This window comes from Moschus berezovskii, chromosome 14, assembly GCF_049115385.1.
Source record: "Moschus berezovskii isolate FMDL1 chromosome 14, NW_MosBer_1.0, whole genome shotgun sequence".
Lineage (NCBI taxonomy): Eukaryota > Metazoa > Chordata > Mammalia > Artiodactyla > Moschidae > Moschus > Moschus berezovskii.
The window spans coordinates 28265025-28285577 of record NC_142473.1 but is presented as its reverse complement, the minus strand read 5'-3'; the positions used below and the strand labels follow the sequence as shown (position 1 = coordinate 28285577).

Below are 20553 nucleotides of genomic sequence, written 5' to 3'. Positions count from 1 at the left end.
TGCCCTCTTGTGGTAGGTGATGCTGAGCCCTGCCATGCAAGGGGTCATCCTGGCCATAGCTAAAGCCCGTCAGACCTTTGACCGAGATGGGTCTGAAGCAGGGCTTATTAAGGTATCTCTGTTTTGTCTTGTTTTTTAAATTCTAATTAAATTAGAACTAGGATTAAATTCTAATCCTTATACTACAGGGATCATAATCCTGGGGCAGTGATTATATCAGATGCTAAAAAGTGTTTTTCATTGAAGTAAAATGTAAAACTCCCTTCGCTGCCCGACTAAAAGCCCAGCCGTTCCACGGCACTGATGGCCCCTCCTCTCGTGGCACTAACGCAGCCTCGGTGCTCAGGTCACACCTGTCCTGGAGTAACCTCCTTGTTCTTGCTGCTGCTGCTGCTAAGTCACTTCAGTCGTGTCCGACTCTGTGTGACCCCATAGACGGAAGCCCACCAGGCTCCCCCGTCCCTGGGATTCTCCAGGCAAGAACACTGGAGTGGGGAGGTGCCTATTGATAAAGCTGTGAATGAGACCTTGTCTTTGTAATTTGGAGGCCATAATATAAGAAAGTAGGCCATGCTTTTTAAGGTGCTTGAATAAAATTTAAGATTCTTAAATTACATTTATTTGGATTTTTAAATTTCAGGTACTTGGTACTCAAAGGTACGCCTGAAACAATTAAAACTTTTGTTTTTCTGAGCTCTGTATGAGGAAAATTATTTTCTTGTTAGTACAGGATGTCTCTGGTGCCAGAGGAGTTTTGTCCTTTTTGAAAGGCAAAGAGACTATAGGTTCCAGTTGCCTCTGTCATTGCTCAATAAGAACTTCTTAGAAGTCTTCTTAGAGTGATGAAAACCTCCTTAGCCCTTAGGCAGCAGTTTCTGTGTGTACAAGCCCACAATGCCCCCTTTTCTGACTACCAATCCTGTCTTCAATAGGCATTCCATGAAGAGTACTCCAGGCTCTATCAGCTCGCCAAGGAGACCCCCACCTCTCACAGTGACCCTCGTCTTCAGCACGTACTTGTCTACTTCTTCCAAAATGAAGCACCTAAAAGAGTAGTCGAGCGGACCCTTCTGGAGCAATTTGCTGACAAAAATCTTAGCTACGATGAAAGGTGAGCAGGGAGTGCCTCGGTAAACCACCCTGCCTTCTATCTTGACTGAGGCCTCTGAAGGGGAAACTGTCATTGCTTTCTTAACTTTGTCCACAGATCCATCAGTATTATGAAGGTGGCTCAAGCAAAACTGAAGGAGATTGGTCCAGATGACATGAACATGGAAGAGTACAAGGTGAGGTCTTCTCTTTACATCTACAAAGCAAGCATATTAGTTTCTAAGGCAACCTTAACAGTTAACAAACAAATAAAAATGTAAGGAGGCCAAGCTATTGAAACATTTGAGGCTGTCATTTATATGTTCTTTTCGTGCGTGCTGAGTCACTTCATTGGTGTCCAACTCTTTGTGACCATATGGACTGTAGCCTGCCAAACTCCTCTGTCCATGGGATTCTCCAGGCAAGAATACTGGAGTGGGTTGCCATTTCTTCCTCCGATATGTTCCTCCTTGTATAGTAAAATTATACATATGCACAAATATATTTATAATCCAATTCGTACAACTTGTAGTAATACTAATAAACTTTATATATAATCTATAAAGCAAACAATTTTATATTATCGCCAAGTGACTCCCACCCCCTCTCAAAAAAAGCTGAGTCAGAATGAGTGATCTTTTCTTACTCTTTGAATGGCCAGTTTCTTTATGCCATTCTTCTCTTCAGCTGATCAGCACTTCATTTCCCTTAAATACTCCTTTTAGTCTTCTTCTAGGCAATACAATTCGTGACTTCATGGTTTTTGTTTGCTTTAAATAATCCAGTTTTCTAATATTTCTGTATTAAAAACTAAATTTTTATGCATTAAAATGCATGCATGACCTCAAATTTCCAAAAACGAAACACATCATGTGGGTAAGACACTGTTGTGTACCACCTCGGTGTGCCCTACTCACCGCCCCTGGCCCCCACCCCAGGCAAGCTTAGTGTTGTTCCTGAGATTGGAGCAGGCTTGACCTTCTGTCTTCCCTCGTCTGAATGGTTTCCTCAGAACTCAGGAGGCTGTTCATTCAGACCAGAGCTGAATGACTTTGACGTGGGTGTTGGAAGTTAAGATCCGAAATTCTAAAGCTCATATGAAATGAGTATTTCTGTTCCTCGGCAGCAGGAACAGGACATGGAAAATTAAGGTCAGCGGTAGACTTTTATCATAAATGTCCAGTACTTTATTATCTGAAAGCTTTTGTGTCTCCTGTTTTTGTGCCAGGCCATATGAGCTCCATAAGTATTAGTACTGAGTTTGAAGCTTGCTGTGGGGAAAAGGGTAGAAGTAGTTTCAGTCATAATCATGAATGGCTGTCATTCCTTTTCAGAAGTGGCATGAAGATTACAGTTTGTTCCGAAAGGTGTCTGTGTATCTGCTGACAGGCCTGGAACTCTATCAGAAAGGAAAGTAAGTGGCGTCTCATGTCACCGAGCATACTGGTTGTGGACGCCCACCAGGAACTCCGAGGACCACAGCCCCTTCCACACACACCCTTTTCAGTGTTCTCCTTCACTTTTGCCGTGAACATCACACATGTGTCTTCATCTTTTATATAATGATAGATTTCTTGGTCGAGAGATATAATGGCCAGTTTTCTTTGTGATAAATGAAAATGAACTCAGAAAATGAGTTTTCGAGTCAGTGTGGACCGTAGTGAGCCTCTCGTCCACTTCCTTGTTGTAGAGTTGGGAGAAACAGAAGTCCAGGGAAGTGCCATGATTTGCCTTGAGCTTCTTGGCCAGTTTGCAGAGGAGCTGAGGCTGGCTGTGGTCTTTGTCCCTCAGGCTTTTCCACCTGCACCATGCTGCCTCCACGCTCAAGACTTTGCCATCCCTGCAGCGGGTTCCATTCTTGTATTAGAGACTGGTGGGGTCTGAGCCCTGGGTTTGGGAAAGGAGCACTGAGCTGTTTTTCATCAATAACTTTCTCAGGTACCAAGAGGCTCTTTCCTACCTGGTGTACGCCTACCAAAGCAACGCGGCTCTGCTGATGAAGGGGCCCCAGCGGGGCGTGAAGGAGTCAGTGATCGCTTTATACCGAAGAAAATGCCTTCTGGTGTGTACTCTTTATAAAGCCTGACGATTTTTGTGTTTTATTGTGTTTACCTCTGTTCCTCGAAGCCAGGAAGAAATATAACATAAACAAAAAAACCCTCCTGCAGGTTTTAGATTGTTCTAAACCCTCAAGAGTAGTTTTACACTGAAACAGATTAAGTTACTTCAGTGAACATCATTCTTCTTCCACCCCTGATAGAAGTTAGGTGAGAACTGCATCTCCCCTTTTTGGTGCCGTTCATCTGTGCCGCATTACAGCTTATATCACACGCCTTTCTGCTAGATTGTGAGTTCCTTGAGCGTAGATCCTCTTCTTCGTCAGCCTTTTTCTCTGTGCCTGGCACATAGTAAGCATCTAATAAACATGTTTCATAACCAACAAGCATTAGTAATGGTATTAAACTAATGATAATACTACTAATAATATTAAACTAATAAACATTCTAACTAATGTTCCCTAACTAATAAGCTGGTAGATGAGAAGCTTTCAGTTCAGTTCAGTTCAGTCGCTCAGTCGTGTCCAACTCTTTGCGACCCCATGAATCACAGCACTCCAGGCCTCCCTGTCCATCATCAACTCCCGGAGTTCACTCAAACTCTTGTCCATCGAGTCGGTGATGCCATCCAGCCATCTCATTCTCTGTCGTCCCCGTCTCCTCCCACCCCCAATTCTTCCCAGCATCAGACTCTTTTCCAGTGAGTCAACTCGACGCATGAGGTGGCCAAAGTATTGGAGTTTCAGCTTTAGCATCAGTCCTTCCAATGAACACCCAGGATTGATCTCCTTTAGAATGGACTGGTTGGATCTCCTTGCAGTCCAAGGGACTCTCAAGAGTCTTCTCCAGCACCACAGTTCAAAAGCATCAATTCTTCGGCGATCAGCTTTCTTCACAGTCCAACTCTCACATCCATACGTGACCATGGGAAAAACCATAGCTTTAGTGATGTCTAAATAGACTCCAGTGTTTAAAAGGTTTGAACCATAAGGATTGGTCCTGCCGCTCTGTTGACACCCTTGTTATAAACCACTGGAGACCTCACCCGGGCGTTAAGCACTTGGCTACTGCGTGGGAAGGCGCACCCATAGTCTGTCTGCCTCCCCAGGGGTCCCTCCGGGTGCTTGTCCTTCAGAAAACTGCAGAGGCGGCTTAACCTCAGGCTAAGCTTGCATTGGGCCTCCCTGCCACCCAGCAGAATCGCCCTCTACCAGGAGGAATCAGGCCCGCATTTCTGCCACTGCCTCTTGTTAATGCCAAAATGGAGGAGATTAAGTTGTGATGTGTATGTATCTCAGAAGCTTCATTTTCTGATTATACTTGGATTCCTGTGTCAGTTGTAGATATGGCAGGGCACTTTGAAGCTGAAAAGGGAGCCTTGTAGATTTGATGGACTGCAAATGCTTTTGTTTATTAAATCACCGAATAGAGATTACGTTTTGAACGCCCTGCTCAGCTGCCACAGGAAGGTAGTAATAAGGATTTGGCTTCTTTCTGTCTCTGGCTCTCAACTCCCGGTATGTGTCAGAATCACCTAAGGGGCTTTCACATGTTGGTGGCCCTGGCCTCTCCCAGATGGTTAAACCAGTCTCCTGGTGAGGAACCTGGGCACCATCTTGTCTTCTGCAGGTGATTTTTTATTTTTGGTGAAGATTGAGAACCAGCGAGTAGGTCTTTTGATAGAAGTAGGGGTTAAATATGACCTTGACTTAGAAGTTTAGGCCACTTGGTCAGAGACTTTGCTGCATTCGGATCACCTTGCTGCTGCTGCTGAATTGCTTCAGTCGTGTCCGACTCTGTGCAACCATATAGACGGCAGCCCACCAGGCTCCCCCATCTCTGGGATTCTCCAGGCAAGAACACTGGAGTGGGTTGCCATTTCCTTCTCCTGGATCACCTTGGGGGCGTTAAAAAATCGCAGTGCCTAGGTCAGCCAAGTACCAATCAAATTGGCATGTCTGGGTTGGGGCATCTGTAGTTTTTGAGGATCCCCAGGCAGTTCCAGTGTACAGTGAAGTCTGGGAACTACTTATTTAAATGTTTATCCTTTTGAGATTTTTTTCCCACTGTTTTTTATCTATAGGAGCTGAATGCCAAAGCAGCTTCTCTTTTTGAAACAAATGATGAGCACTCTGTAACAGAGGGTATTAATGTGATGAATGAGTTGATCATTCCCTGCATTCACCTTATCATTAATAATGACATCTCCAAGGATGACCTGGATGCCATTGAGGTCATGAGAAACCACTGGTGCTCTTATCTTGGGCAAGATATCGCAGGTATGTTGTTTGTTGCCTTTGCCAATAATTTCTAAGACCCTTGAGAGTTCTAGAAATGACAGTGGACTCACTCTGTAGCACCGGTTTTCAAACCTTTTTAAGGGATTGGAATCCCCGAGCATATAAATGCATGAAAATTACATCTGCTGTATTGAAACAGGGAACGGGACCCTGAACCCCTGTCCTTAGCCTCCCCTGTGGTTGCTGAATCACCTCCACAACCAGCCACACAGCGCTATTTGAAAAAAAAATCACTGCTCTCCAGCAGTGTTAGACTGTTGTTACTTTTCCATCTGCCAAAATCTGAACTTGAACTTTGTAGTTTAAATATTAAAAAAATATGTTTATGCTGCTTGATTACCTGTCGGTGCCATAATTAAATTTTCCTGTGACTTGAAGTTGCAAGACATAAACATTTTATTAACTATGATGCCTTCAAGGTTAATAAATTAGTAAATGGGATGTTTGTGCCTGTCCAAAGCATTTTGGAGAGGGAGCCTAAAACTAGCTATTTTAGGCGAGTTGGGTTGACTTAGAAAGTTGTTATGTATCCTAATAGGAAGCCTGTCTGTTGCTTACTGATGTAAAGATATTCTGTTGATTCGTCAAAGTGTTCAAGTTTATGATATCTGTTGAAAAATTCTATAATAATTAGTAGCTGAGAATTTCATTTTAATGTCTTCAGTTTTTGTTTAAACTGTGTGTAGCGTTATAGCTCTCCTTAACGCCATGTACACACGTTTTATATATTTTAATTGAAGGGTCAGACCAGCATCACCTTTATGGCAGCAGTATGTCTACAGCACATTATATTTATGGTACTTTCTCAAGTTTTAAAGGATGATTGATTAGAAGACATGTCCATAATGAAGTGAATTATATAGTGTTATCCTGCCGCAGGTCAGATGACTTAAAACAATGACCCGAAACTTTTATAGTCGGCAAATAGGTTCTTGATTTGGTCTGAAGGAATCGCCATTTGTCATTAGCTGGCTAGAACAATGCTTTGAACTTGGAGGTTGTTGCAGACTTACTAGTTTTAACTCAATTATTTAGCTGTATACTAACCATCCATTTTCCCTCCACAGAAAATCTGCAGCTGTGCTTAGGGGAGTTTCTACCCAGACTTCTAGATCCTTCTGCAGAAATCATTGTCTTAAAGGAGCCTCCAACTATTCGGCCCAATTCTCCCTATGACCTTTGTAGCCGATTTGCAGCTGTCATGGAATCAATTCAAGGAGTGTCAGCTGTGACAGTGAAATAAGCCCCCATGTGTTCAAGACCCAGCCTGGTCTTTGGTTGACCGTCAGTCGCACAGAAGTCTGTTGTCACAGTGTTTACCCTGGGAAAGGGATTAGGTGGCAAAGTGAGACTCAGATCCAGATCCTAACTATGCTGTGTGTGTAAAGAAGGATTGAAAATAAAACTGCACTTTTTAGGTACAGAATCATAGAAGTGATTTCACGAAAAAAGGCAGGAACCAGTGTATTAAGGCGTTGATTTGTGGCAGAAGCCCTGAAATGTCTCTTGTCCCTACAAGACAGCCTCGGCTATTCTGAGCCTCAGAGTATCCTTCAGGCATAAGTATTTTTGACAGCAGACTAAAAGGGTGATTCATCAGGACCTGAACTGTATGAACAGCTACTCGTTATTTTATCAGATTCAGATGACATAAAAAAAAGTTAACTGCAAGGGAGCAGATGAAAAAATGGGTTGTTGCCTGGCTCTTGACAGGAGATGAAGAAATAGGTTGTTGATGAGCCACCACCCTTTCACATGTGGGTAGAACATAAGGTCATATGGCAGTAAGATGCTGAAAAGTCAAAAGAAAGCTGCCTCTCCTTTCTTTCTTCTATTTTATATTTTTAAATAAACCAGAAAACCTCATATTCAGTCCTGAGTGAAAGAAAGGAGAAAGCATTAAGGACATCCGATGGAATAGCAGCATTGTGAAACTTGACTAAAGATCACATTTTCATAGTTGTTAACTATTTAAAGGTAAAATTTTCTAGCATCTGAAAATGGCTAAAACACATGGCTAAGGCTGCTGCTGGTCCAGAAGAACATTTTGACACCCCGCCCCCTTTTTTCCTTTTAAAAAATAGGGGATGTGGGTTTGTAAAAAGAAAAAGAATATATATATATGTATATGTAGAGAGAGAAGTATCCCGTTGACCATTTTTAAAAGGCTTCAGATTGGGTATTGTGTTTTAACCAAATTTTAAAGATTACCAGGGGAATTGTGGGAGGGTCAAAGACTTGCTACAACTATGCAGATTTTATAAATGTGCAATAAAAGTATTTGTTTTACCTTTGGTATGCAGTATGGCCTTTGTTTATATATGTTCTGCTTTGGAAACGGATGGACTCAGGAAACATTTCTCATGTTTCAGTTTTTCTTCTTAAAAAGAAAAGGGCAGATTAAAGGGTTAAGAAGCTTGATGGGAATGAAAAGTGTCAACTAAAAATAGTCACAACCTGAAAGCAGAGAGTGGTTTTATTCGGTGGGAATTTTTAGAACTTCAAGCCTGGGAAGCAGCCTCTCAAGTAGCCCTGAGAAACTGCTCCAAGGAGGCGATGGGGGAAGGAGTCAGGTTATATAGAAGTTTGTACCAAAGAGAGGCAGATAGTCTGAACATTAAAGATTACTGTTAATTAAGGAAAACCAGCTATCACAAGGAGTTTAGCGCTCTTCTCTGTATGGGAAGATGCAAGCATCTGGGCTCACTGAACTCATTCCTTTCGTATACATCTCAGCTATCTGGGGGCATTGTTCTCCCTTTTTGGGCCCTCTGGGCTCAGAAATGAACCTTTGGAGGGTCTGAATCACAGATGGCTGTGACCTCCTTTCTGGATATGGCAGGAGATACTCCATTTCACCAAGGCAAGTCACTTCTTGAGCAGCACCTAGTGGTGTCTGATCTGTTTTCATCTCATTTGCTAGTTGCATTGCATGTACGTGTATTCACATTGTAATTTGATTTAGAAGGCAAAAAAGTTATTTTCTTGAAGCTGAATTTTTTATATTTTGGTCAAATAAATGGTTAAGCCATCTTTTACAGATATTCAGAGGTGCCTTTGTGTTTTAAAGCTCACTGCAAAGATTTTTTTCATGGAGAATTGGTTAATTTTCTTACTCATTGATTGTGTGTGCACTAAGTCGCTTCAGTCATGTCTGACTCTTTGCGACCCTGTGGACTGTAACCCTCCAGACTCCTCTGTCCATGGGATTCTCCAGGCAATACTGGAGTGGCTTGCCATTTCCTCCTCCAAGGGATCTTCCCGATACAGGGAGCAAAGCTGTGTCTCTTGGTGTTGGCAGGTGGGTTCTTTACCATTAGTGCCACCTGGGAAGCCTTTTACTATTTACCATTTGCCTTTTGCTTTTAAATCCCTGTCATTACTGAGTGCTGTGCACAGTTATGTAACCACCCTGGGATGATAATGAGGACTGTTGGCTTGCCCAAGGTCTCAGGTGTCCTAGGTAGTGGAGCCAGGACACTAGTCCTTGGCGTGTCTCACTTCATAACCTGTGCTAGTAACAACTACTCAGCTGCCCTTGGAAGTCTTGTAAGATGTTTTGCTTTGTGCTTTTCATACTAGTTATTTCCTCATCAGCTTTGGAAAATTACAGTTGGTGAAGAAAGGAACAGCTGGACATCCGTAGTGGTGGATCTGCTCAGACCACCCAGCGGGGTGCTGGGGCTGCCTTAGGTACTGCTTGATTTCTTTTAGGGTCAGGAAAGTGCCTCAGGCTAAGAATGGTTTTACTTATTTCAAGGGTTGTGAAAAAGAAGGATGAGTGGAAGGGATGCTGGGGACGAGGTGGGAAAAGAACCAACCTGACCCTTGACCTGGAATGATTGGAGAGTTTGGGCAGGTTACATGCCTTCTCCATGACTTCCGTGGAGACTGGGATTTGCCGCTCCCTGGTTAACTGGCATTGCAATCCTTTTTTGTTGGGGTTAACTCTTTTAAGAACTATTGTTCAGTCGCTCAGTCGTGTCTGACCCTGCAACCCCATGGACTGCAGCACATCAGGCTTCCCTGTCCTTCACCATCTCCCGGAGTTTGCTCAAACTCATGTCCATTGAGTTGGGGATGCCATCCAACTATCTCATCCTCTGTCATCTCCTCCTGCCTTCAATCTTTCCCAGCATCAGGGTCTTTTCCAATGAGTCAGCTATTCGCATCAGGTGGCCAAAGTATTGGAGCTTCAGCTTCAGCATCAGTCCTTCCAATGAATATTCAGGGTTGATTTCCTTTAGGATGGACTGGTTTGATCTCTGTGCAGCCCAAGGGACTCTCCAGAGTATTCTCCAGCACCAATTTCATGATTGGGTTAGAAAATTAGAGCCCACATGCCACAACCAAGACCCACTACAGCAAATGAATCAATGTTTTAAAAAACAACCGCGGTTCTTTTTTATGGCAGGAATCCAATTACTAACTCTTGTGTGGGGTATTTTACGGTTCTTCAGAGAACCCTGTGCAGAACCTCCACATCATTCCGTGGTGCAGCTTTGGGACTTGCTGACTGACCTCTCCCAATCCTCTCAGCTCCTGCTCTCGCCACTGCCACCTTCCAGCAGTGCCCGGGACAGTGCCACCCAGACTGCCTTCCCCAGCACCCATTCAGGTTGCAGAAAACTTAACCATCCACGCACCAGTAAAAGGCAGGAGGACTGGTGCTGCTGCCTCGCCCCACCCAAGACAGTCCCCTGCCTTGGGCTGCTCCAGTAGTGGTCAGGCACCCTCCTCTGTGCCTGTCACCCAGGAGTTTCCACCGCTTGGCAGGGTGGGGTGGGTATATTTCAGATACCCTCTTCCCTGCTGGGAGCAGCTGCATCTGTGAGTGGTTCTGTGATCCATCTCCCTGCCGCCCCTCTTACAAGGAAGGGTGGAGACATCACAGTGCTCCTGACTTGTGAATTCCCTTCCAGGAATCCTCCCTGATGAGTCTGGGTGCTTCTCTTAGGTGGGCTGTGTGAAGGCTGACCACCAGTTTACTTCTTAGCAGCAGAGTGGTGAGCCCCTGTCTTTAGAGTGAGTACTAGTACTAAGTCAACTCACTCATGTCCAGCTCTTTGCAGCCCTTAAGGACTGTAGCCTGCCAGGCTCCTCTGTCCAGAAGACAGGGCTTCCTGAAGAACCCAAGGCATATGTCACCCATTGGATTTAGCTTTGAGGTACTATTCAAAATTCTGGGCAACTATAAATATGGATGAGGTAGCAAGAACACCTGGCTTTAAAAATAAATCCATCAATTAGTAGAGTGGAATATGATTACAGTTTCTTTCAGTTCTATATCAGAGGCCAGTGACTGCAAACGTTTTTCAACCTCTGAGTTTTGTATTACCCTAACCGTGGCTGCTCGGAGAAGGCAATGGCACCCCACTCCAGTACTCTTGCCTAGAAAATCCCATGGACAGAGGAGCCTGGTGGGCTGCAGTTCATGGGGTCGCGAAGAGTCGGACACGACTGAGCAACTTCACTTTCACTTTTCACTTTCACACGTTGGAGAAGGAAATGGCAACACACTCCAGTATTCTTGCCTGGAGAATCCCAGGGACGGGGGAGCCTGGTGGGCTGCCGTCTATGGGGTTGTACAGAATTGGACACGACTGAAGTGACTTAGCAGCAGCAACCGTGGCTGCTAAGACACAACTCCAGTCCAGAAGCCCATGAAACTATTTCTGATTTTCCTCCCATTCCAAAATGTGTTTCACCCTTAGAGTGAGGGACTCTCAGTGGTGTGACTTTCCCCTTAGAGCTAGTCCCAGAGGCTCAGAAGGGTAACAGATGAATATTTTAACAGGAACTTCCTGGAATGCCTTCTTTGCAAATGGTGGAATGTTCAGATTCAAAGGAAGGCCAGTAGAAAATATAGCATGGAACTCATCAAATTCTAACTGCATCAGGTTTGGCAAGTCTCTGAGTTATTTTCTTACAATGCCTTGCACATAATAAAAGCTTTTGGCTTGAAACCTTAATTGATTGATGTCCCTTTCTGTTTTTCATACATATGACAACACACTTCTCCATGTGTAACCACAATAAAGAAATGTTTTTAATGCTAGTCTGCCACAAATGTATGAGAAAAGACTGAGCTGAAGCTAAGATTTAATGAGTTCTATTTTTATTTCTCATTATTTTCCCTACAAAGTAGCAGGTAGATAAGGACGGTGGCAGTTTTAGGTGAAAAGCATCTTCTTCCTCAGATTCTTTCTGGAAAAGTAGATTCTGTCCAGAATGCAGATCCCTTCCTTCAGGGGATGACATGCTATTGACTGCTTGGGAATCAATCAACAGGGCCTGCTCCACTCCCAAATTTTTTTTTAATGCCTTTGTGTCCTTTTTAAAGGAGAGTTAGAAAAACAGACTTTTTTTTTTTTTTGCTTAACAGATGTTTAGTTTGTGCCCTTTCTTTGCAGAGGAAGTCATAATCACATGCTGATGGAAAACATCGTCAGCACCTGCACCCTGGGGATTAGGGTGAGGGCTGCAAGCCCCCAGCAGGAGCAGGTGAGCAATCTGACAACAAAGACCTTGTTTAGACCCCAACAATGCACAGAGAACGAGATTTTTCTTATAGGTCTTTTTTTTTCTTCTGCTTGGGTGCTAGTTTTTCCTTTGTTCTGGTGGATTGTCGGCAACCCATCCCCATGAAGCAACTAGTTGGGGTGATTTAAGAATGCCACAGCATCCAAACCTTGGATTCAAGTCTCGGCCAGCTAATTACTCACTGTGGGCATGTTGCCTAAATTCTTCATTTCCTCATTAGGAAAACAAATAATGTCTGTTCTCCCCAGCTCAAAAAACGAAAAAACAACCCTCAAAATAACAGTAAATAAAGCACAAGATATGTGAAAGTGCATTGTCATTCTTAAACCCCACCCAGCTGTGTGGCAGGGATACGGCACAGGGGCAAGGTGTTAGGAAAGTAGGGTGGGCTCCTGCTGCAGGTCAGCTGAGCTCCTATTCCCAGCCCCATGCTTGGCTTCCTGCGGTTCTAAGAACACAGATAACATTCTTCAGGCATTACAGGCCCTGCAAGGTCGGGTTCCTCCCTACTTCACGAGCCTTGCCTTACACTTTCTTCTCTCTCCGTCAAGAGCTGCTGTCCACCCTTTAGCTTTTAGCCAGTTACCATTTCCTTAGGGTACCCACTCACTGAAACTGACTAGGTTAAATTCCTCCTATTGCATGATCTTATAGAACTTTGTGATGTTGTTGTTTAGTCACTCAGTCGTGTCCGACTCTCTTGCACCACCACAGATAGTGGCCCGTCGGTCTCCTCTGTCCATGGGATTTCCCAGGCAGGAATACTGGAGCGGGTTGCCATTTCCTTCTCTAGGTGATCTTCCCCACCCAGGGATCAAACCCATGTCTCCTGCATTTTCAGGTGGATTCTTTTATCATTGAGCTACCAGGGAAGCCCGTGGAACCATGTACCTTTCCAAATTTGTAAAGTCTGTCACAATTTGCACTGATGTGACTCCCTGTCAATATTTGTCTCCCCTAATTGCCTGGATGAGGGGCAGTGACAAGTTTTGTCTTACTCCTGGTTGCTAGCACAATGCCTGGCAGGTGGTAGGTGGACAATAATATTTGTTCAAAGAGACGGATGAATGATGACATGGCTCCTCCTTGTAGATCCTATGGGAACCAAGGAGAACTCCTGGATATTTGAGCTTCACTCCTGATTGAAACTTGGCCTCGAGATCTTTGAAATGAAATCGAGACAGGATAGTTGATAAAATGGGCATCAAAATCAGAGAAGGCCAGAACACAAATTTGATGCAATCCCCTTTTATACGCAAAAATTCATTTACCTAAGGCTTTTGGATCCGTGTATGTGAAGTGAACATATACAAAAGGATATATGTAAAAGGGAAAAGAGCTTTCTGGAGAGACCGATCCCTACAGGATACTATTCTGGGTGAGAAGGTAAGGAGTCAGGTACTGCAGACAAAGTTGCACCCGGGCAGACTCATTTCCTCAGAAAAAATAAAGGGAACTGCTGTGGGCTACGCTGGCAAATGGTTTATTCTTGTGTTGGTATGTCTATATTCTTGCTTGAGCAATGGCTACCTCAAGATGCCAGTGCTAGGCCAGGGCTCTTCAATGGAGAAGGAGAAGCATCTGAACACAAGCAGTACAGCCTCAGGGCAAAGTGTACTACCAGCATATGGAAGGAGGTCTCCTCAGTCCTGCGAGCAAAGGTGCCTTTGAACTTGGAGAAGCGGTCTATCTGAGGACATTGGGAACCATCACGCTTAGTTGTTTTCCTGCAGAAATTGTCGATGGGGTCAGTGGTGACTCTCAGCCGATTAGGGGAGTGGGAGGCAGATGGTAGTGAAAGGAAGAGGGCGGATTTGCAGGGTAATTTCAGCTGATGAGCGGGTTTACGAGCAAGCAGGAGGCTTCCTTTTGAGGACGTGCAGAAATTCCTAGGGAAGATTTGGAGCAGATGGTCAGGAAAGGGGGACAAGCAAAGGAACTGGGGTCGTTGTTGTTGTGAAAGGACTTTATTGGCAGCAACAGCCTAGGTAGGTCATCTGACTTTGGATTAAAATGTAAGGGATTTATGATGTGAGTCTGCATATGGTAAAAGGTATTTCCAAGAAGCTAACAATTCTTTCCATGTATATGCCCATGTTGGGCAGTCCTTGGGCACAGCCACACCAGGGATCTTCCTAGTGTCAGTGCTGAAAGTGCCCTGTTCTGGGCAAACCAGGATTGTTGGTCACCCTTTCACTCACTCACATCATTTCTTACCTTCATGTTGGGGAGACAGAGCAGACCACATACAGCCTCCTAACATAGCAGAAATAAGAATATGTCTTCCCTTTGGAATATTAAGAATCTACAAAACAGCAAAGATATACTGTGACGCTCCCTTTCAAATCATGCACCTGAAGCTGAAAATGAAGGCAAGGAGGGTTCCTATCCTGAGGTGTTATTCTAGGCCAATATTTCATTTTCAATTGCCAAGGTATATTCTTAAACTTTTCTATCTACATGTAAAGTAGACTAGTTTTTCTAGGATGGATGCAATTTTGTAATGTTTGCCTTGGTAACAGAAGAATCAAGTATATAATTCATAAGTTTAAAAGCATTTTATGTAAATAAAATCTAAATCAGATAAATATGCTTTTAGAAACTGTGCTTTGATTTTTCATTCTGAAATTAGGATCATCACATCACTAAGACAGTCAAATTTCTGAACAAACAGGACAGTGACCACCACCCCTAAAATGAGGCAAACAAATATAGAGTGAAGAGGGTAAGGAAGAAAAAGGATTCTACTGACATTCCTCTGTCCCGGAGATTCCTTGGCAGAAGTTTGTCCTAGATGAACAGGGTCCTAGGTCTTGGCATTAGGTAGAACGAGCCATCAGATACTTCTGCTGGAGCACAGGATGGTGGGGCTGTTGTAGGAACAGCCATGTGGAGAGAAGACACATCTTCTTTTCCCAGGCAGGCTGAGAAGACGAGGAGTAACCCACCAAGGGCCAGGAAAACACCAGCAGCCCAACCCAGGTAGAGGGCATCTCCAAACTCCCACCGAGGCACAATCTCAGGGATGCTGTCATCCCAGAAGTCTTGGATTGTGGTGTAGGCCACCCAGGAGACTGGAAGGAGGGTAGTGGCTGCAGCTGATGCCTCCAAAGTCCCTCCCAGGAGGCAAAGCCTCCTTTTAAGCACCCGTCTGATCCTATGAAACTGGAAGCATTCAGCCCCGAAGCCAGAGAGCAGAAGCCCCATGAGTCCGAGCCCATGGGAGGCCACCATGAGGATGCGGGATGCTTGGAGTTCCTGGGGCAGAGACAGGAAGGACTCAAAGGTCTTGCACACGGTGGCAACTTCCTCCTGATCCACGCAGACCTCCCAAAGCCCCATGGTCCAGGTCTCCATTTCGTTCAGCTCCAGACTGAGAGTCTTCCACTGGGGAAGGACGGTGGTGACGCATAAGCAGACCCATCCAAGGAGAGAAAGGAGCAGTCCCCCTAACTGGGTTTTCCCGTGGAAACTCCAGGACATGGTTGCTCCCACCAGAGAATAAAGGCAGAAAGCAAAAGAGAGGCGGCTCAGTGACTGCGTCAGGCAGGACTTTTGGGAAGTTGAATGGAAGGTCTTTCACGTTTCGAGAGGGTTCCTGTTTCAGTTTTCTAGGCAGCTGGTGCCAGGAACTTGGCAATGTTTGGGTTTAGGGGGTGTGCCCAAGATTGGATGTAGGGGTGGATCCTGGGGGAGGGGCCCATGAGAGGCAAAATAGTGAGATAGTAAACCATCAATACATATTTGATGAGTACATTCATAAAATTACTCCCCAGGTCCAAGAAGACAAGAATGATGTTCTGGGGATACACATTTATGTAATCTTTCTGGAAGGTAACATGACTTCATGTTTTACACTTTTTGTTGTTGTTTTTGGTTAGTTGCTAAGTTGTGTACAACTCTTTTGTGACTGCATGGACTGTAGCCCACCAGGCTCCTCTATCCATGGGATTTGCCAGGCAAGAATACTAGAGTGGGTTGTCATTTCCTTCTCCAGGGGATCTTCCTGACCCAGGGATGGAACCCATGTCTCCTGCATCTCCTGCATTGACAGGCAGATTCTTTACCTCTGAGTCACCAGGGAAGCCTTTTACACTTTAAAATATATACATGGGTGCATGCGTGCTCCGTCGCTTCAATCATGTCTGACTTTGTGGGACCTTATGGACCGTCACTTGTCAGGCTCCTCTGTCCATGAGATTCTCCAGGAAAGAATACTGGAATGGGTTGCCATGCCCTTCTCCAGAAAATATATGCATACTTTGTCCCAACACCCTACCTCCAATAATTTAACTTAATTTATTGTGAATATATACAAAGATGTATGAAAATATCCTTTGAACTAGTGTTGATCATTGTGTACTATTATGTACAGTTTAGGCAGCTGTTTTAAATTGATGTAGAAGAAATTTTAAGGACGTGAAAAATGTTTTTGATATATTAAGTGACAAAAATAGTGACCAAACAATATATAGGTTCACTTTCACAAAAAAGTGCATTTATCTGTATCTATATGTATTACTATGTATGTGTGTGTGTATATGCTGCTAAGTCACTTCAGTCGTGTCCGACTCTGTGCAACCCCACAGATGGAAGCCCACCAGGTTCCCCCGTCCCTGGGATTCTCCAGGCAAGAACACTGGAGTGGGTTGCCATTTCCTTCTCCAATGCATGAAAGGGAAAAGTGAAAAGTGAAGTCACTCAGTCCTGTCCGACTCTTAGCGACCCCATGGACTCCTCCATCCATGGGATTTTCCAGGCAAGAGTACTGGAGTGGGGTGCCATTGCCTTCTCCAGTGTGTGTGTGTGTGTGTGTGTGTGTATATGTGTATATATATATATACTTATATATATATATATATATATAATATACCACCTGTTAATCATGGCTATTTTTAGTTGAAAGAGCATGGATAGTTTTTTCTTTCTTATTTGTGCCTGTGTATTGAGCTGGCCAAAAAACTCGTTCTGGGCTTTCCATAACATAAAATGGAAAAGCCCAAATGAACTTTTCGGCCAGCCCAGCATTTTAGACATTTTACAGATTTAATCATTTAGTGATTTCGTAGGCAGAAAGAAAAAAAATCTCTTATCCAAGGAGTTTATTCAGACCCAGAACATAGCAGGAGGTAAGCGCTTCCACCTCCGTCTCCGGCTGACAGCTATAAATAGATGGTAGTCACACCAGCTTCCATTCCTATTTGTTGCTGCTGACAAGAGGCAGGTTCCGACAGGAAAGGAAATAATTCGCATTTACTGAGTGTGGCTAAATACCAGACTTTTGGCCAGATTCTTTATCCTTATTTAATGTTCACACCCGCGCTGTGAGATACAGGTTCGGTAGCTTGCCAAGGTCCCCCAGCTGGTAAGCAAGAGATCCAAGTCCTGAGCCGGCGGCTGGAACTCTGATGTTTCCTGTTTGTCTCCCGCCCGCCGAGACGCTTCCTGCGCTGCGCCTGCGCACTGGTGACACAGCATGCAGCTGAGGGCTCATCTTTATGGCAAAATACGAAAGAAAACGGGTTTATTATATAGAAGACATAAGTGTTGACCAACGTATTCCCCTATTTACATTTTAATCCGAGTGCCCTGTAGTACACTAGGAAGTGAAAAGGGGCCGTGGGATAGTCAGGGGGAAGCATCCGAAAAACAGTACCTTGACTTAACCTGAATGACACCTCAACGCTTAAGCAGCCTGATTAACTTACCAGTCTTGTAGGGGTGGACAGAGGTGAGCAGAATCCTCTGGAATGGCTCCTTTTCTTTCATGTTTTATTATGGAAAATTTCAAACATATATAAAAATAGAGCAGATGGCACAAAGAAATCTCGTGTACTCTGACTCAGCTTCAGAAATTATTCACTGATAGCCATCTTGTTTCATCCATACCTGCAGCCACTGCTCCCCGTCCCTCCTTTAATCCTGCCTTGAAACAAATGGGATGCTCTTTTAAATTGTAGTCTCCTTCTGCTGCTTTTATAGCAACCACATGTTCTAATCAAAGCGATGGCAAAATATTATGCTTCCCTGGAAACACTGTCTGCTTGTACTATATCCGTCCAGATTTCTGTTTGACACTTTGCTTCCTGAATCCAGGCATGCCACATGTGTGTGAGACATGTTAGGTCAGGAGGAATTCTTTCAGAAACTGTTCCATACTTCTATGGCTTTTCTTCAGAGCCCTTTCTTGTGAAAATCTGTGAGTTAGGAGATATACAAACCAGGATAAGTGTGAATTATAAAAGAGGTCAGGTAAGGGAAAACAGAACCCATTCATTTGTTAATGTCTTTAAAAAATTTTTAAATAAATATTTATTTATTTGGCTGCACCAGGTCTTAGCTGTGGCATGTGGGATCTAGTTCCCTGACCAGGGATTGAACCCTGGCCCCCTGCATTGGGGGCATGGAGTCTTAGCCACTGGACCACCAGGGAAGTCCCCTAATTTCTTTAAAATTTTTTTAAATTTATTTTTTATTGAAGTATAGTTGATTTACAATGTTGTGATAGTTTCTGGTGTACAGCAAAGTGATTCAGTTATATAAATATATATATATGCATAAACACATATAAATTCTTTTTCAGATTCTTGTTTATTGTAAGATATTAAATATAGTTCTCTGTGCTATACAGTAGGACCTTGTTATTTATCTCTTTTGTGTGTAGTAATCTGTAATAGTGTGTAGTAATCTGTAGTAATCTGTTTTGTGTGTAGTAATCTGTAGTAATCTGCTAAACCCAAACTTCTCATTTATCCCTCTCCCCCTTTCCCCTTTGGTAACCTAAGTTTGTTTTCTGTCTGTGAGTCTATTTCTATCTTGTCAATAAATTCATTCGTATCATTTTTTTTAGATTTCACATATAACTGATATTATATGTCTTTCTCTGATTTATTTCACTTAGTATGATAATCTCTAGGTCCATTTGTATTGCTGCAAATGTCATTATTTCATTCCTTTTTATGGCTGAGTAATATCCCATTGTATATATACCACATCTTTTTTAATCCATTCATCTGTCAATAGACATTTAGGCTGCTTCCATGTCTTGGTTATTGTAAACAGTGCTGCTGTCAGCATTGAGGTGCATGTATATTTTCAAATCAGTTTTCTCCAGATATATGCCTTGGGGCTTCCCTGGTGGCTTAGAGGGTAAAGCATCTGCCTGCAATGTGGGAGACCTGGGTTCGATCCCTGGGTTGGGAGGATCCCCTGGAGAAGGAAATGGCAACCCACTCCAGTACTCTTGCCTGAAAAATCCCATGAACGGAGGAGCCTGGTAGGCTACAGTCCATAGGGTCACAAAGAGTCGGACACGACTGGGCGACTTCACTAACTCACTCACGCCTAGGAGAGGGATTGGTAGATAATACAGTAACTCTATTTTTAGTTGTTTAAGAAATTTCCATACTGTTTTCCATAGTAGCTGCATCAATTTACATTCCCATCAAGAGGACAGAAGGGTTCCCTTTTCTCCACACCCTCTCCAGGATTTCTTATTTGTAGCCTTTTTGATGATGGCCATTTTAAGTGGTATGAAGTCAAACCTTATTGCACTACTTTTGATTTGCATTTCTTTAATAATTAGTAACTTTGAGCATCTTTTGACCTACTTTTTGGCCATCCATATGCCTTCTTTGGAGAAATGTCTATGTCTTCTGCCAATTTTTTTGATAAGGTTGTGTGAATTTTTTTGTTATTGAGTTGCATGAGTTGTCTGTATATTTTTAAAATTAGCCCCTGTTGGTTGCATCATTTGCAAATATTTTCTCTCAGTTTGTAGGTTGTCTTTTTGTTTTGTTTATGATTTACTTTGCTGTGCAAAAACTTATAAATTTGATTAGGTCCTATTTGCATATTTTTGTTTTTGTTTCTATTGCTTTGGGAGACTGACCTAAGAAGACATTGTTATGATTTATGTCAGAGAATGTTTTGCCTATGTTTCATCTAGAAATTTTATGGCATCATGTTTTACACTGAAGTCTTTAAGTCATTTTGAGTTTATTTTTGTGTATGGTATGGTGGAGTGTTCAAACTGCATTGATTTACATGGCAGTCCAGCTTTCCCAACATCACTTGCTGAAGAGATACACCACCCCCCTGCCCCCTGCCACATTGTATATTCTTGCCTTCTTTGTCGAAGATTTATTGATGGTAGATGTGTGGGTTTATTTATGGGCTCTCTATTTTGTTCCATTAATCCATATGTCTGTTTTTGTGCCAGTACCATGCTGTTTTGATTACTGTAGCTCTGTAGTACTGTCTGAGGTCTGGGAGGGTTATGCCTCCAGTTTTTCTCTTTTTCATCAGTATTGCTTTGGCAATTCTGGGTCTTTTATTGTTCCATATAAACTTGAGCATTATTTGTTCTAGTTCGGTGAAAATATTTCATGGGTATTTGGAAAGAAATCTCATTAAGTCTATAAATTGCTTTGGGTAGTATGGCCATTTTAACAATATTAATTCTTCTAATCTGAGAGCTGTTAATTTCTTTTTCTTAACTCAAGTGTTCATTTGTACTTGGGTACATTGACTGTCTATGTGTAGCAATCCCATTCCATTCCCTA

At 43.3% G+C, this 20553-nt stretch overlaps 2 protein-coding genes across 9 annotated transcripts in view; one reads left to right on the top strand and one right to left on the bottom strand.

The window, feature by feature from the left end:
* Nucleotides 1-7736, top strand: part of USP28 (ubiquitin specific peptidase 28) — a 67126-nt gene extending 59390 nt beyond the window's left edge. For 5 of the 8 annotated variants that reach the window (XM_055423039.2, XM_055423041.2, XM_055423042.2 and 2 more), the window contains 7 exons: nucleotides 17-112; nucleotides 933-1111; nucleotides 1208-1286; nucleotides 2424-2503; nucleotides 3028-3151; nucleotides 5230-5425; nucleotides 6514-7736. In XM_055423039.2, coding sequence (XP_055279014.1) covers nucleotides 17-112; nucleotides 933-1111; nucleotides 1208-1286; nucleotides 2424-2503; nucleotides 3028-3151; nucleotides 5230-5425; nucleotides 6514-6689 — 930 coding nt within the window. In that variant the 3' untranslated portion in view covers nucleotides 6690-7736. The remainder of the gene's footprint in view (nucleotides 1-16; nucleotides 113-932; nucleotides 1112-1207; nucleotides 1287-2423; nucleotides 2504-3027; nucleotides 3152-5229; nucleotides 5426-6513) is intronic. The other 3 variants (XM_055423045.2, XM_055423044.2, XM_055423043.2) reach the window with 1 other exon arrangement.
* Nucleotides 7737-14779: 7043 nt separating this feature from the next.
* On the bottom strand, nucleotides 14780-15472 carry CLDN25 (claudin 25). The gene has a single exon (XM_055423047.2). The coding sequence runs from the start codon at nucleotides 15470-15472 to the stop codon at nucleotides 14780-14782; it is 693 nt and encodes a 230-aa protein (XP_055279022.2).
* Nucleotides 15473-20553: the final 5081 nt, after the last annotated feature.